At 46.2% G+C, this 18,290-nt stretch overlaps 1 protein-coding gene across 4 annotated transcripts in view; it reads left to right on the forward strand.

Annotated features, from left to right (window-relative positions):
* DMD (dystrophin) overlaps window positions 1-18,290 on the forward strand; it is a 2,615,032-nt gene that overhangs the window by 2,232,206 nt on the left and 364,536 nt on the right. For all 4 annotated transcript variants that reach the window (XM_030202363.1, XM_030202359.1, XM_030202360.1 and 1 more), the window contains 3 exons: window positions 6,767-6,923; window positions 14,078-14,198; window positions 17,772-18,040. In XM_030202363.1, coding sequence (XP_030058223.1) covers window positions 6,767-6,923; window positions 14,078-14,198; window positions 17,772-18,040 — 547 coding nt within the window. The remainder of the gene's footprint in view (window positions 1-6,766; window positions 6,924-14,077; window positions 14,199-17,771; window positions 18,041-18,290) is intronic.

The raw sequence follows: 18,290 nt of genomic DNA on the forward strand, positions 1-18,290 counted from the left end.
TCCCTGTGTCCTTTCTCTGATGAGATTTATTGTCTCTGTTTATCTGTCTCATTTCTCTGATTGATACCTTACTCTTTCTTTCTTTGATCGATTACTTCAGGTACTTTTTGTCTAACTTAGAAGCTTCATCCAGACCATTTTCTAGCATCTTCTGGGGATATGACACCCTGTGCCTTCATTTACAATAGCCCAAGGCAGGGCCGGACTGACTATTCAGGTAACGGGGTCGTACCCGAGGGCCCAGAGGCTCTAGGGGGCCCAGAGTCTCTGCCTGGTTGCCCACCGCTGCCGCAGCACAAGCAGGAGCATAGCCAGACCTCAGAGGGAGGAGGATCCAGAGCCCAAGGTGGGGGGGCACATTTTACCCTGCCTCCCCCAGCCACCTCCCCCCCCCCTTTGCTGGTGGGGGTCCCCAACCCCCGCCAGCCTTAGTCTTCTTCAGCGCCGGTCTCCGGCGCATTCGCTGATCTGTGCTGTGAGTCCTGCCGTCCAGCACGTCCGTGCTGGACGTCAGGACTCACAGCATAGATCAGCGAATGCACCTGAGACCGACACTGAAGAAGGCTAAGGCTGGCGGGGGTCCCAGAAGACTAAGGCTGGCGGGGGTTGGGGACCCCCGCCAGCAAAGGTACCTTGCGGTGGCAGGTTGAAAGTGGTGGGGGAGGGTCAGCGGGGGTGGGGTCAAAAGTAGAGGGGGCCAGGACTAAATCTGTGGGGGCCCATGCCCCCATGGCCCCACCTAGAGGGCCTGGTGGTCTAGTGGCCTCTGCGATGGCAGAAAACATTCCCACTCTTTCCTGTCCACTGCTGCTACTCTGCATAGCGGCGCTGGAACCGCTGTGTTTTAAAAATGGCTGCCGAGGCTTCCGAGAGTCTACCGTGGTAAGCCTCGGCAGCCATTTTGGGCACTGTAGCAATAACGGGCAGGAAAGAGTGGGGTTCTTTCCTGCCCCCGAAGAAGCCACACGGAGGCAGTGGATTCGCTGCACTTTGGCTCGCTCCCTTAAGGGACACACAGAGCCTAAGGTAAGCGCGTCTCTGCCGAAAATGCAATAGATGTATTTACAGTTAACTTTTCACAGTTTTCATTCATGTATTAATTGAATTACTATTTTTTTTTTTTGTGTCACTAATGGATGGAGGGGGGTTTTGTCGATGATTAAACCCAGCACCAAAGAGGTCTTTTGAAGCAAAAAAGTAAGACCTGGTGTTCAATGAGACTTTTCCGCCACATTCAGGAATGAGTGTTCTCTGAGATGGATACAAAAAGAGCTAGAGAGCACAAATAAATGAAACTCAATAAAGAAAAGCTCTCTCTTGAATTTCTACTGGGTAGGGATAAGGGTTATAATGGAGTGGAGGAGTGGCCTAGTGGTTAGTAACATAGTAACATAGTAGATTGACAGCAGAAAAAGACCTTCATGGTCCATCCAGTCTGCCCAACAAGATAAACTCACATGTGCTACTTTTTGTGTATACCTTACCTTGATTTGTACCTGTCCTTTTCAGGGCACAGACCGTATAAGTCTGCCCAGCACTATCCCCCCCTCCCAACCACCTGCCCCGCCTCCCACTCTAGCACAGACCGTATAAGTCTGCCCAGCACCATCCCCACCTCCCAACCACCAGTCCCGCCTCCCACCACCGTCTCTGGCACAGACTGTAGAAGTCTGCCTAGCACTATCCCCGCCTCCCAACCACCAGCCCTGGCACAGACTGTATAAGTCTGCCCAGCACTAGCCCCGCCTCCCAACCGTCTCTGCCACCCATTCAAGGCTAAGCTCCTGAGGATCCCTTCCTTCTGAACAGGCAAGTTAGGGTAGTGGACTTTGGTCCTGGGGAACTGAGGAACTGAGTTCGATTCCCAGTTCAGGCACAGGCAGCTCCTTGTGACTCTGGGCAAGTCACTTAACCCTCCATTGCCCCATGTAAGCCGCATTGAGCCTGCCATGAGTGGGAAAGCGCAGGGTACAAATGTAACAAAACTAAAATAGATACTATTGTAGATTCTACATGGAATGTTGCCACTATTGGAGATTCTACATGGAATATTGGAGATTCTACATGGAATGTTGCTACTGTTGGAGATTCTACATGGAATGTTGCTATTCCACTAGCAACATTCCATGTAGAATCTCAAATAGTAGCAACAGTGGAGGAGTGGCCTAGCCTAGGTGGTTAGGGTGGTGGACTTTGGTCCTGAAGAACTGAGTTTGATTCCCACTTCAGGCACAGGCAGCTCCTTGTGACTCTGGGCAAGTCACTTAACCCTCCATTGCCCCATGTAAGCCGCATTAAGCCTGCCATGAGTGGGAAAGCGCAGGGTACAAATGTAACAAAAATAAAATAGATACTATTGGAGATCCTATATGGAATGTTGCTACTATTGGAGATTCTACATGGAATATTGGAGATTCTACATGGAATGTTGCTACTGTTGGAGATTCTACATGGAATGTTGCTATTCCACTAGCAGCATTCCATGTAGAATCTCAAATAGTAGCAACAGTGGAGGAGTGGCCTAGCCTAGGTGGTTAGGGTGGTGGACTTTGGTCCTGAAGAACTGAGTTTGATTCCCACTTCAGGCACAGGCAGCTCCTTGTGACTCTGGGCAAGTCACTTAACCCTCCATTGCCCCATGTAAGCCGCATTGAGCCTGCCATGAGTGGGAAAGCGCAGGGTACAAATGGAACAAAAATAAATAAATAAAAAAATAGGATACTTTCCAGCGTTATATCAAATTTACCAAAGTGAAACCTCAAGAATCCAGGTGACCTACAGAGATGATCTAACCCTTCTTGGACTCATCATCATGGGTTTCCTACCTCCCTCCGAAAACAGCCTCAGTGTGAAAAACAATCTCCAATTTGGAGAAAAAACACTGTGGCCAAAAATGGAAGATACTTTATAAAGGTAAAGAACCCAAACAAGCTGGAAGGATTAATAAACCCCAACTTAGCTTTAATCCTTGAATCGAACAACTCATGGTCCAATTTTGGTTGATATACAATTTTGTGGCATAGTTGGGGACCGTGACATGTAACCTATTCCCAAACAGTTATTAAGTATCCACTAGAGCCTTTTAACTCTCAGCCATTTCCCCGCCCATAATGACACCTGTTTTTGCTCCTCACGCTAGAAGCTCGGCATGCATCGTTACAGAATACACTTAGCGAGTTGTGCCCCTAAATTCTAATCCGTGCCAATTAGTGCTCATTATTTATTTATTTGTAGCATTTGTATCCCACATTTTCCCACCTATTTGCAGGCTCAATGTGGCTTACATAGTACCGTGTTGGCGATCGCCAATTCCGGTATGAGAAATACATCATTAAAATGAAGGTGACAGAGTGGATTACGTAATCAGGTACAGAGAGTTCATTTCCGTAATAACAGATAAAAGGTATTGGGGTAAAGTACAATCGTGATAGGTTAGCTTAAACAATCAGAAATAGAGAGTTCCGTTTTGTATATTTCTGGTATATAAGATGGATCTTTGTAGTATGCTACTACTACTACTTATCATTTCTATAGGGCTACCGGACGTACACAGCGCTTCACACTTGAACATGGAGAGACAGTCCCTGCTCAATAGAGCTTACAATCTAATTATGACAGACAGGACAAGTAAGGGATAAGAGTTAGGACAGACAGGACATATCAGCGATAGGGGACAGTTGAAGGATTAGTTTTAGGTTTAGGAGTTAAAAGCAACATTGAAGAGGTTGGATTTTAGCCTAGATTTGAAGATGGCCAGAGATGAGGCTTGGTGTATCGGCTCAGGAAGTTTATTCCAGGCATACAGTGCAGCAAGATAGAAGGAACGGAGTCTGGAGTTAGCAGTGGAGGAGAAGGGTGCAGATAAGAGAGATTTACCCAGTGAACGGAGTTCCCGGGGAGGAATGTAGGGAGAGATGAGAGTAGAGAGATACTGAGGAGCTGCAGAGTGAATGCACTTACAGGTCAATAAGAGGAGTTTGAACTGAATGGGGAAACGGGTAGGGAGCCAATGAAGTGACTTGAGTATGCCTTATTGAATAGGTAGGTTTTCAGTAATTTTCGGAAATTATTTACGTCATGTGTTGTTTTTATGGATTTTGGTAGTTCATTCCATATTTGCGTTCTTATGTAGGAGAAACTGGATTCATATGTTAATTTATATTTTAGTCCTTTGCAGCTGGGGAAGTTGAGATTCAGGAATGTACATGATATTCCTGGTTGGTAGATCCATGAGGCTTGACATGTACACCGCAGCTTCATCGTGTACGATCTTATGAATCAGAGTGCAGACCTTGAACGCAATGCGTTCTCTAATTGGAAGCCAATGTAGTTTTTCTCTTAGGGGTTTGGCGTTTTCATATTTCGTTTTTCCAAATATGAGTCTGGCTGCTGTGTTTTGGGCAGTTTGGAGTTTCTTAATGATTTGTTCTTTGCATCCGGCATAGATTGCGTTGCAGTAGTCTAGTTGGCTAGGTACCATTGATTGTACTAGTCTGCGGAATGTTTCCCTTGGGAAGAAAGGTTTTATTCTTTTGAGTTTCCACATTAAGTGAAACATTTTCTTTGTTATGTTTTTCACATGGCTTTCTAGTGTAAGATTTCGGTCAATTGTGACTGTCTGAAACAGGAAGGGTAAAGTTTGGGGTACTTATAGTGGTGGGTTTGTTCGTGTTTGTTCATTATTGCTTTTTAAGTGCTGTTATCAGCTCTCATTAGCTTGTAAGTTCTGCGTGGTGTTATAGAATCCACACTGATTTTGGCACCTAAATCTATGTGCATTATATAGAATCCAGGGGATAATATGCACAGCACTGTGTACATCTAGTAGCACTATAGAAATGATTAGTAATAGTAGTACATTCTCTGAGTACTTACCCTTTTCCAGCTCCGAATCTCTTTCTTTTCTGGCGCGTCTTTTGACCCCGTATGTCCCCTCTCATGTACCTTGTCCATCCCAACAACATCTCCTGCACAATTAAACTCTGGAATTCGTTGCCGGAGAACGTGGTGAAGGCAGTTAGCTTAGCAGAGTTTAAAAAGGGGTTAGACGGTTTCCTAAAGGACAAGTCCATAAAGCACTACTAAATGGACTTGGGAAAAATCCTCAGTTCCAGGAATAACATGTATAGAATGTTTGTACGTTTGGGAAGCTCGCCAGGTGCCCTTAGCCTGGATTGGCCGCTGTCGTGGACAGGATGCTGGGCTCGATGGACCCTTGGTCTTTTCCCAGTGTGGCATTACTTATGTACCTTTTTTCCACTATATTAGCCATGACAATAGACGAGAGTCGATTTTTTTCAGTTGTAGGTCCCTCTCTATGGAACGCCTTACCCCTTTATCTTAGGTTACAGACCTCACCAATAAAGTTCAAAATAGACCATAAAACCTTCCCTTTCAAGGATGCTATAATACTCTCCTAAGGTTGCCTGTGCGGTAAGTCCTGCCAGCCAGTTCAGACTTACCTTCCCTCCTTCCCTTTCTAACACCCTTCTTTCGCCCTTAAATATTGTAGTTCTGTTTCTCCCTCCCACCGCTGTCTTTCCTTTTTTTCTCCTTTCTTAAATTTTAGAATTGTAAGCCGCATAGATATATTATTTGATTGTGCAGGATAGCAAGACTGTAAGTCCTTGAGGTTACCTATTTAATTCAAAGTCTACCTTTCCCCAAGTTCTTTCCTTTTAGCCTGCAGCGTCATTTTCTCTTTTTCTTTGGGCTTTACTGAAGTGGCTACCAGGTTTGCGTGTGATAACTCTGTGAAAAAGTACTATACAGCCCGGTGTGTAAAATAATGCACATTAACGTGTGTTTGCCCGTATCCGTGTGCTAGTGCATTGTTAGTAAATCACTCGAGTGGTGCAGGTTTTTCTCAGTTGTAGTCACCGCACCTCAAAAAAGATATAGTGGAATTGGAAAAGGTGCAGAGGAGGGCGACGAAGATGATTAAGGTGGATGAGACGACTTTCCTATGAGGAAAGGCTAAAGCGGCTAGGGCTCTTCAGCTTGGAGAAAAGGCGGCTGAGGGGAGATATGATAGAGGTCTATAAAATAATGAGTGGAGTTGAACGGGTAGATACGGAGCGTCTGTTTACGCTTTCCAAAAATACTAGGACAAGGGGGCATGCGATGAAGCTGGAGTGAAGTTTAAAACAAATGAGAGAAAATTTATCTTTACTCAGCGCGTAATTCGACTCTGGAATTCGTTGCCAGAGAATGTGGTTAAGGCGGTTAGCTTAGCAGAGTTTAAGAAAGGTTTGGACGGCTTCCTGAAGGAAAAGGCCATAGAATGTTATTAAAGGAACGCAGGGAAAAATCCACTATTCCTGGGACAAGCAGTACAAAATGCTTTGCTCCGTGGATCTTCTCGGGTGATTGTGACCTGGATTGGCCACTGTCGGAGACAGGGTGCTGGGCTAGATGGACCTTTGGTCTCACCCAGTGTGGCGATGCTTATGTCTTATGCCTGCACCTTTTACCGGTGTGGTGTGCACGAGTACAGACCACAGTGCCGTTAAAGCATGAATCTTTCTCCTGTACTGTTCAGCAAGGAAGCATTAGAACTGATTTGAGCAGGGCCGAGTCTTGGGGATTAGGCTGAGTATCTCACATCCATGCATGGCACAGGAAAATGGCCTGCTGAAGGCCAGGGTGAGTAAGTGGCAGTGATGAAATGCAATGGTGCATAATCCTGTCTAGTCCATGCTAAGAGTACTGACATCCCTGGACAGGAATGCCTGAAATATAAATGAGTCTTGTGCTTGCTTTCCAGGTCCCATTTAGAAGCCAGTTCTGATCAGTGGAAGCGGCTGCACCTCTCGCTGCAGGAGCTCCTGGCTTGGCTGCAGCTGAAGAATGATGTATTACAGCAGCAGGAGCCGGTCGGAGGAGATCTGCCCACAGTGCAGAAGCAGAATGACACCCACCGGGTAGGGCCCCCCATTACCTCTTTCTCACTGGCTTTTTAATTGGTAAAGGTTATCAATAGAAATCAAACAAAATAAAACATGGAAAAGAAAATAAGATAATACCTTTTTTATTGGACATAACTTAATACATTTCTTGATTAGCTTTCGAAGGTTGCCCTTCTTCCTCAGATCGGAAATAAGCAAATGTGCTAGCTGACAGTGTATATAAGTGAAAACATTCAAGCATTACTATGACAGTCTGACAGGGTGGGAGGATGGGGGTGGGTAGGAGGTATGCATGGGGACATCAAAGCATATCATTGATATTCTAACAGGATGGGTGTGAATAGGTGAGGGGTGGGGTGATCAACAGAGAGCTAATCAAGAAATGTATTAAGTTATGTCCAATAAAAAAGGTGTCATTTTATTTTCTTTTCCATGTTTTATTTTGTTTGATTTCTATAGATTCTACATGGAATGTTGCTATTCCACTAGCAACATTCCATGTAGAAGTCGGCCCTTGTAGATCACCAATGTGGCCGCGCAGGCTTCTGCTTCTGTGAGTCTGACATCCTGCACATACGTGCAGGACGTCAGACTCACAGAAACAGAAGCCTGCGCAGCCTTCTACATGGAATGTTGCTAGTGGAATAGCAACATTCCATGTAGAATCTCCAATAGTAGCAACATTCCATGTAGAATCTCCAATGGTATCTATTTTACTGTCATAGTAATGCTTGAATGTTTTCACTTATATACACTGTCAGCTAGCACATTTGCTTATTTCCGATCTGAGGAAGAAGGGCAACCTTCGAAAGCTAATCAAGAAATGTATTAAGTTATGTCCAATAAAAAAGGTATCATCTTATTTTCTTTTCCATGTTTTATTTTGTTTGATTTCTATTGATAACCTTAAGAGTGGACTAACACGGCTACCACACTCCTCTACTTAATTGGTAAAGGGAAAGGGTGAGTCCAGTCCCTTGATTGTGCCCTGGTGAGTTGAGTGATTATACAGTAAATACAAGCCCCTGCTTAATTTCATTGTGGTTGGGTTCAGATGCAAAGTTACTCCTGATATCGTTTAACTCCTTAACTGCCGAGCACCTGGAAGGCAATGATAAAACCACAATGAATAACCCTTTTTAAAGAACACTGTTTTGAGAATCATTCATTCTCACACGCAGCCTGTCGCCATTTGCCAGACATGATTCATAACTGTCTTGCAACGGTATACGGCACCATTTGTGGGACACGGAGCCCTGGAGGTAAAGCTGTTTAAAGCGGAATGCAAATATTCTTAAAATGGCATTCTTTGGGGGCCTTAGCTAAGGCGTGCTAACGGATCTAACTAATGAATTATTGTGTATTACGTGCCATGCAGCCCATAGGTATACAGAGACAGACTCTATTTATGACGCTGAAAAAAAATAAACCTAGTTGTATTCGATCAACTGTGTCTAAAGTTTTAGGTGCGGCTTATAGAATATGCGACTATATTTAGTCAAGGCCATTTACGCCGACTAAAACCTGGTGTAAATGCCAACACCTAAGTTACACGTGGAACGGGCATATTCTATAACACTGCGCATAAATTCTGGGTATGCCCATGACCCGCCCATGCCCCTCCCACGGCCACACCCCTTTTCATATCTGCATCTTAGAATTTATATGAATCACTTTATAGAATGCGCTTAGAAAGTTGTGCGTGTAAATTCTAATTAAAGCCAATTAGTGGCAAGAAGTGCTTGTTAAGTGGTAATTATCGACGCTCGTTGGCTTGTTAAGTGATGGAAGTTGCATGCACAAAACAGAATACAGCCAGATTTTCATGCACAACTTAGGTCACATATATGGAATTTAGGGGATAATGGGCCACGTGCGCTAATTGTTAGTCCGCACAAAATCCATTAGCACGCCTTAGTAAAAGGACCCCTTCATCTCCAGGAGAACTTTTGTAGAATTGCTCTAACATTTCTCTTTATCGTATTTTCTTCCGAGTTCTCTCTTATTGTCCAAATATCTAGCAGCCCAAGTGGGTGGGGATGGCAGCAGTGGCTGAGGGCCGAGTGGGGGTGGGACAGTGGTGGCTGCAGTGGCCCTGCTCCAGGTCGATCTCAAGTATGTCGCACTTTTTGGAAACAAAAATACGAGAGACCAAACATCTCTAAGTTTGATGTTAAGTACCATGTCTTATGTTTTTCCTCCTAATTTAGGGACCCTTTTACCAAGCTGCGGGAAAAAGGTCTCTGCGTTGGCGGCGGAGGCCACTTTTACCACGCACCAGGGCCCTTTTCAACGCAGCGGGTAAAAGAAGCCCCCAGACACACATGGCCATGCAGTAAGAGAACTCTTACCGCAGGGCCATGCGATGGGGAGCCATTGAGGTGGTGATAAGGGCTCCCGCGCTAACCCGGCGGTAACCGGGCAGTACACGGTGATGCCCGGTTACCACTACACAAGTCATTTCTGGGGAGTTTCTATTTCCCTGGGTCTTCCACCGGCGGCCGCATTGGGCCAGAGGTAGTCTCGAAAGAGTGAGCGGTAAGCCCGCATTGAGCTCACTGCTGGTCTGTGAAAGGGCCCCTTAGGGTTTTGTTTTGTTTTTTTAAGTTGAAAAGTGGACTGAGATATTATTATTAGCATTTGTATAGCGCTACCAGACACATGCAGCGCTGAACAACTGACACAGAGAGACAGTCCCTGCTCAATAGAGCTTACAATCTAAAAATACAGACAGACAAGATAATTAAGAGCGAAGGAAGTACTGGGTGAGAAGGAACAAGGGGAGACAATTGAGTAGTAGCTAGGAGCCAAAAGCAGTGGTGAAAAGGTGGGTTTTGAAAACAGGTAGAGATGGAGCTAGATGTACAGGCTCAGGAAGTTTATTCCAGGCATAAGGTGCCGCGAGGGAAAAGGAGTGAAGTCTGGAGTTAGCAGTGGAGGAGAAGGGGGACGACAAGAGAGATTTGTCCAGTGAGCGGAGTTCACGGGGAGGAATGTAAGCTCTTTGAGCAGGGACTGTCTTTCTTCTATGTTTGTGCAGCGCTGCGTATGCTTTGTAGCGCTATAGAAATGCTAAATAGTAGTAGTAGTAGAATGTAGGGAGAGATGAGAGTGGAGAGGTAATGGGGGGCTGCAGAGTGGATGCATTTAAGGTCAGTACGAGAAGTTTGAACTGTACGCGGAAGCGGACAGGGAGCCAGTGAAGTGACTTGAGGAGTGGGCTAGTGTGGGTATAACGATTTTGGCGGAAAATAAGTCGTGCTGCAGAATTTTGGACAGACTGGAGAGGAGAGAGATGAGTTAGAGGTTTGGTCTGTGACGATCAACCCTGTTTCTGGTTCAGTTTTATAAGAAAGAGAACAAGGCCAGAGAGAGAGATGGAAAGAAACCCATCCTGACAAGAGAATTAGCTGGAATGAATCTCTAATTTACAGCCAACGATTTCAGGCAAATTTTATTGAGTTTTTCAGCTTCTTGCCCACTTGGTGGTGAGTGGTGAGAAAATCGAAGGCACATAATGTATGACCTGACAAACCCACAAGTAAACTGCTTTATTTAAGCCTCTCTGCTTGTCATCAGGTTCGGCATAGTAATGGCATCCCGTCTGCTACTTTAATAAGATATACTGATCAGCGCCTTTCCAGACCCCCAGCGGGGAGATTGCCGAGAGCTTCAAAGACAGCCTCGTCATTTAAGGCTTTTCAGGAACTAAATTATAGATACTGTAAAATGAAAAGCAGAACAATGAGAAAATGGGATCAGCCTCTACTTATTAAAATGGGAAGATACTCCGTTTTCTTCCCCAGTGCTACTGTGCTGAGCAAATGGGAATTAAATCTGAGCTCCCGAGCGTCCAAATGTACCTCATTGATAGTGGAGTTTCTCCCACAATGGAGCCCCTATGCTAGATGTTCTTATCAAATAGCAATTGTGCATTATAGCATCTATACTGTGTTTCGGTACCCTGAGATGGTTTCCAGGCGCAGTAAGGATCAAAGGTTACACTGATAGCTACGGTACACCGTCCCTCCCAAAAAATAAGCAGCAAAGAGCATTATACGTGAGTAGATTTTCTTCTTTTCTACCCCTTCCAATGGCACGGCTTCAAGAACTCCTTCTACCTTGGAGGAGTAACATAGTAGATGACGGCAGAAAAAGACCTGTATGGTCCATCCAGTCTGCCCAACAAGATAACTCATATGTGCTACTTTTTGTGTATACCCTACTTTGATTTGTACCTGTGCTCTTCAGGGCACAGACCGTATAAGTCTGCCCAGCACTATCCCCGCCTCCCAACCACCAGCCCCGCCTCCCGCCACCGGCTCTGGCACAGACCGTATAAGTCTGCCCAGCACTATCCCCGCCTCCCACCACCGGCTCTGCCACCCAATCTCGGCTAAGCTCCTGAGGATCCATTCCTTCTGAACAGGATTCCTTTATGTTTATCCCACGCGTGTTTGAATTCTGTTACCGTTTTCATTTCCACCACCTCCCGTGGGAGGGCATTCCAAGCATCCACCACTCTCTCCGTGAAAAAATACTTCCTGACATTTTTCTTGAGTCTGCCCCCCTTCAATCTCATTTCATGTCCTCTCGTTCTACCGCCTTCGCATCTCCGGAAAAGGTTCGTTTGCGGATTAATACTTTTCAAATATTTGAACGTCTGTATCATATCACCCCTGTTTCTCCTTTCTTCCAGAGTATACATGTTCAGGTCATCAAGTCTCTCCTCATACGTCTTGTAACGCAAATCCCTTACCATTCTCGTAGCTTTTCTTTGCACCGCTTCAATTCAATTCAGTGCCAATATCCATCACTTAGTGGCCCTTTTACAAAGCCCAATGTGGGCTTACCGCATGCTAACCCGGAACCAACCCCTGGCCCAACGCGGTCGCCGGTGGTAGTTCTGCCTCAAGTGTGCACCATTTCTGGTGCACCGGAAAAGTTTTGTTTATTTTATAGCGTGGCGCTAACCCAGCGGTAATTAGCCATTGCCTCTTTAGTGGCTCATAAGTGTAATTATAAATGAATGAGTAATCTTACCGCATGGCCACTTTTATAGGGGCCTTTTACCCTCTGTGGTAAAATGGGCCCTGGTGCGCAGGAAAAATGACCCCCGACGCTACAGCAGGGCCATTTTCCCCGTAGCTTAGTAAAAGGAGCCCTTAACCGGCTAAGATAACCACATAAAAGTCAGTCCTGTCTTTCTGCGGTTCGATATAGCCAGTTAAGTGCTAAATATTGCACTTAGGGGGTCTTTAATGAGGCAACAGTAAGCCCAATACAGCGCTGAGCCATCGAGGCAGCAACGTCAGACAGGCAGGCTGATACTTTGGCCTAGATTCCTGCTGAGATTTCTGGTGTGGAGAGGTAGATCTGGGAGTCGTCAGCGTAAAGATGATAATGAAAACCATGGGATGAGATCAGAGTACCAAGGGAAGAAGTATAGATGGAGAAAAGAAGAGGTCCCAGGACAGATCCCTGAGGTACACCAACTGACAGTGGGATAGAAGTAGAAGAGGATCCACTAGAGTATACACTAAAGGTACACTGGAAGAGATAAGAAGAAAACCAGGAAAGAACAGAGCCCTGAAATCCAAGTGAGGACAGCTTATCAAGGAGTAGGCTGTGATCAACAGTGTCAAAAGCAGCAGATAGATCGAGAAGGATGAGGATAGAATAGAGACCTTTGGATCTGGCCAGGAACAGATCATTGGAGACTTTAGCAAGCCCTGTTTCAGTTGAATGAAGGGGGCGAAAGCCAGATTGAAGTGGATCAAGAATAGCTTGAGATGAAAGAAAGTCAAGGCAATGGCGGTGAACAGCACGTTTAAGTATCTTGGATAGGAAAGGGAGGAGGGGAAGGGAGATGGGGCGATAGTTGGAAGGACAGGTGGGGGTCCAATGAGGGTTCCAGTTAAGTGCTAAATATCACACTTAGGGGGTCTTTTATGAAGCAACAGTAAGCTCAATGCAGGCTTACCGCTTGCTAATCTAGAACTACTGCCAGCCCTACGCTGTTTCCAGCGCTCCAGAGATTGTTTTTGTCTAGCACGGCACTAACCCGGCAGTAATTGGGTATTGTCGCGCACTGCCCAGTTACTGCGGGATCCCCTTACCACCATGTCTGCCACATCTTAGTAAAAGGACCCCTTAACCAGCTATATTTTCACCAGCGCCATAAACCCGTAAATTCAATGCAAGAGCCCGAATATGACCCAGCGTTGAATTTTCAGGGATAACGTTGGCAACATTATCGGGCCTTTACTTTCCTTTCTGGATTACTGGTGATCCAACACAAATATACGCATATAATTTAGAGCCCTTACGCCAGCCATAGAGCTGGTATCAATGCTCACCCCTATATAGGCCCCTCTGAGTTCCTGACCAGAAGAGTTAGTGGCTCATAACGAATGAATGAAACAGTGCCACATCTCCTCATATCTCTCTCTCTCTCTCTCTCTCTTGGGCATGCTTCATCCAGCTGTTGTGCCCATGGGAATTGCTGTGACCTATTTCCACAGTTGTTCGATACCAACCCATCTAGAGTCGCTGCCTGAGAAATCTGTGTCAGCCAGTCTGAATCACACTGTAAATAAATTTTGCAATGAATTGAAACAAAGTGAATTCTTTCTTTCTATACATCCACCCCATATCGCTGTAAAAAGAGGGACTTGTTTTCCAGGGCTGGTATGAATAGGGCACCACTCACTGGCATCCCAGAATAATGGGCTAACGTCACTGGGAAACCCTGGTCACATCCTGCAAGTTGCTTTGGCTCTACTTTTTTCCCATGGAGACAAGCTTTTAGCCACGTGCTTTTGGGGCGGTGGGGGGGGGTTGGCGGAAGCAGCACAGAACTGAAAAGTCTTTTATTGAATGGTCTCTTTAACCCACTCCAGCCGCTCTCCTGCATATTCATTGAGCTTTCTGAGAACGTATGGCTTGGCCTAAAATGAGTTCTTTCCTCTTCCCTGTTCAACTTTGTAATTCTTTTTACTGTTACTATGTAAGCCGCATTGAGCCCTGCTATATGTGGGAAAGCGCGGGGTACAAATGTAATAAATAAATAAACTTATAGTGAAGCAGAGATTGGGGGGGGGAGGTGAGGGTCTTATTAAAAAGCACTTGGATTCACAATATTATTCCTGTTATCCCTTATTTCTCAGGCCTTCAAGAGGGAGTTGAAGGTTAAAGAGCCAGCCGTCACGAACGCCCTGGAAACAGTGAGGATATTTCTGGCTGAGCAGCCTTTGGAAGATCTGGAAAAACTGTACCAGGAGCCTCGAGGTAATTGAATGAGGAGCTGTAATAACATATTGATAGAAGGATCAGCGAGGAGAGAGAGAGATCTATAAATTCTCACTTCCCATGCTAGCACGGAGCTGCCATAGTTCAGACTGACTCTCACATTCTCATAAATTACACTATCAAGGCAGAGACAGTCATGCTACGGCGGCCTCAGAACCCCCCTCCGAGACACGGAAAATACCTGTAAGCCAATAAACATGTTCAGAGGGACTTAACGTTCATATCATTTTCATTATTACTGCTGTAATAGTCGATTGCTTATGTTTGGCTTATTCTTACTATACTCCGCCTTGAGTGGAGGATTTGTCTAATGGTGAGTGCAATGGGCTTTGATCCTGCCAACCTGGATTCGATTCCCACTGCAGCCCCTTGTGAACTTGGCAAGTCACTTAACCCCTCCGTGGCCTCAGGTACAGAAACTTAGATTATGAGCCCTCTAGGGACAGAGAAAGTACCTGCATATCAGGGGCGTAACCGGCGGGAGGTGAGGTGGCACATTTTAGTCCCCCCCCCCCCTGCCAACCACCACCTTTGCTCCCCCCCCCCCCAGCGCCAACCCTTTCGACCCCCTCTTCCCGCCACCGCCAACCCTCCCCCGCCGACGGGTACCTTTGCTGGCGGAGGTCCCCAACCCCCGCCAGCCGAAGTCTTCTTTGGCACGGCCGCGTTGCTGATCTGCAAGGGCAGGCTTCTACGTGGAATGTTGCTAGTGGAATAGCAACATTCCATCTAGAATCTCAAATAGTAGCAACAGAATCTCAATAGTAGCAACATTCCATCTAGAATCTCCAATAGGGAAAGGGAACTTGATATACCGCCTTTCTGAGGTTTTTGCAACTACATTCAAAGCGGTTTACATATATTCAGGTACTTATTTTGTACCAGGGGCAATGGAGGGTTAAGTGACTTGCCCAGAGTCACAAGGAGCTGCAGTGGGAATCTAACTCAGTTCCCCAGGATCAAAGTCCACTGCACTAACCACTAGGCTACTCCTCCACTAGCAACATTCCATGTAGAAGCCTGCCCTTGCACATCACTAATGCGGCCGCGCAGGCTTCTGTTTCTGTGAGTCTGACGTCCTACGTTGCTGATCTACAAGGGCAGGCTACTACATGTAGAATCTCAAATAGTAGCAACATTCCATGTAGAATCTCAAATAGGGAAAGGGAAATAGGACTTGATATACCGCCTTTCTGAGGTTTTTGCAACTACATTCAAAGCGGTTTACATATATTCAGGTACTTATTTTGTACCAGGGGCAATGGAGGGTTAAGTGACTTGCCCAGAGTCACAAGGAGCTGCAGTGGGAATCAAACCCGGTTCCCCAGGATGAAAGTCCACTGCACTCACCATTCCTCCACTCCATTCTAGAATATCCTAGTCTGTCGTTTGTTTTAAAATGAGAATTTATATGAATACTTGAAACATTAAAAATTCAAATGAGACCAATTTAAATGTAATATATTGTTCCCCAGGCAGCCATTGAAGGTTTCTCAACAATGGGGAAGCCTTGTCATATATCTATCCATCCCAAAAATCAATCAGGCAGAGGTATTTTGATGAAGATGTACATAAGTACATAAATAATGCCACACTGGGAAAAGACCAAAGGCCCATCAAGCCCAGCATCCTGTCCCCGACAGCAGCCAATCCAGCAGCTTCCCAAACATACAAACATTCTATACATGTTATTCCCAAAATTGTGGATTTTTTCCAAGTCCATTTAGTAGCGGTCTATGGACTTGTCCTTTAGGAAACCATCCAACCCCTTTTTAAACTCTGCCAAGCTAACCGCCTTCACCACGTTCTCCGGCAACGAATTTAACGAGTCTAATTACGCGTTGGGTGAAGAAACATTTTCTCCTAATTGTTTTAAATTTACTACACTGTAGTTTAATCGCATGCCCCCTAGTCCTAGTATTTTTGGAAAGGGTGAACAGACGCTTCACATCCACCTGTTCCACTCCACTCATTATTTTATATACCTCTATCATGTCTCCCCTCAGCCGTCTCTTCTCCAAGCTGAAAAGCCGTAGCCTCCTTAGTCTTTCTTCATAGGGAAGTCGTCCCATCCCCACTATCATTTTCGTGACAAAGCTGAACAGAAATACCACTGTAGAGAGCATTGCAGTAATCTAATTGAACTAGTACATAAGAACATAAGAGTAGTGTTAAGGTCTCACGTGTTAACCGGGCGGTAATCATCAGCACGCATACACTGCTGATTACCGCCCATTTAGTGCCACGTGATAGAAAATTAGAATTACCGCCCAGGGCACACAGTAGCCAGGCAGTAGTCCTAATTTGACACACGTTGTATGCGCGTAGTTGTCTGCGCGCCTTAGTAAAAGGGCCCCTTAACCCCTCGATGCCCTAGGTACAAAATAAGTACCTGTATATGATTGTAACTACAGAAAAGCAGTATATCCAATCCCCTTCCTTTCTTTTCCCTTGTAGCCAGAGATATGGTGTTTCAGGTCCTCAATGCTTGTTGTAATCATAGGCGCTGACTCCGTGGGTGCTGTGGGTGCTCGAGCACCCCCAATATTCACCCACCGGAAGTTTGTTCCCTCCCTCTGAGTTCCAGTGTCATCGTCTGTCCCTCCCTCCCTCCCAGTTCCAGGGTCGTCATCCCTCCCTCCCTTCCAGTTCCAGGCCCCCTCCCTCCGAATTTTTATCCTGACTTACCTCGTCGGGGTTACGGCAGCCGGCAGCAGCGGTAAAAAGCATGCAGGCTCGGCACTTACTTCAGTTTTCCCTTCTCTGTCTCTCAGCTCTGGTCCTGCCCTCATTTCCTGTTTCCGCAAGGGCAGGACCAGAGCTGAGAGACAGAACAGGGAAAACTGAAGTAAGTGCCAACCTGCATGCTTTTTACTGCTACTGCCGGCCTCCAAAAGCCTGACGAGGTAACTGGAAAGGAGGGAGGGACGAAGGGAGGGATGACAACCCTGGAACTTGGAAGGAGGGAGGGAGGGAGGGACGACGACCCTGGAACTCGGAAGGAGGGGGGCCCTGGAACTGGGAAGAAGGGAGGGGACCCTGGAACTGGGAAGAAGAGAGGGGGGACCCTAGAACTGGGAGGGACCCTGGAATTGGGAAGAAGGGAGGGGGGACCCTGGAACTGGGAGGGAGGGAGGGAGGGACCCTGGATGAAGGGGGGACCCTGGAATTGGGAAGAAGGGAGGGGGGGACCCTGGAACTCGGAGGGAGGTGGAGGGGGGATGGGGGAGGGGGGACGAGGGGGAGGGGGGAATGCACCACCTGTAAAAAAAAAAAAAAACATTTCAGCACCCCCAATCATTTTGAAAAGTTGGCTGCTATGGTTGTAATTGTCATCTGGAAGGTTTTGCTTTAGAAGAATCAGTGTGGGAAGAATATTGAACAAACACACTGCCTTCTTCTGCGTGTCCTGGAGATTCCAGAAGAAAGTGGCTTGCCAATGTGTTGAGTTATGAATGGTTCTTTGCCAGCTACTGAAGCTGCCTCAAACTATTCAAACTGTTGCAGAATTGAATCTATTGCTCCTAACACTGTGTTGCTTTGCATGCCTAGAGCTGCCACCTGAAGAGCGGGCGCAAAGTGTTGCCAGAATCCTGCGGAGACAGGCAGATGAGGTGAAAACAGAATGGGAGAAGCTAAACCTGGGCTCCTCAGACTGGCAGAAGAAGATAGATGAAGCTTTGGAAAGGCTGCATGAGCTTCAGGATGTGATGGACGATCTGGACCCTAAGCTACGTCAGGCTGAGCTCACCAAGAGCAGTTGGCAGCCAGTGGGGGATCTCTTAATTGACTCTCTGCAGGATCAAATAGAGAAAGTCAAGGTGGGTTCTCGTAAGTCGACCTTTGTGATGGTTCTTTCACAAGTGTGTGTAAAAGGAAATAGTCTACACAGTGTCATAGTGGAAATCCCATCCAAACCATCAAAAGTAACGAGTTATGTAGACTAGAGAATGGCACAGAGATGGGGCTGGGGACAGGCACAGATCCCATGGGGACGGGGCAGGGATGGGGACAGAACCGTGAGGACAGGGACAAGCTAGCAAAATTTGAATTGGGGGATCCTGTACATCC

Source organism: Microcaecilia unicolor, chromosome 4 (assembly GCF_901765095.1).
Source record: "Microcaecilia unicolor chromosome 4, aMicUni1.1, whole genome shotgun sequence".
Lineage (NCBI taxonomy): Eukaryota > Metazoa > Chordata > Amphibia > Gymnophiona > Siphonopidae > Microcaecilia > Microcaecilia unicolor.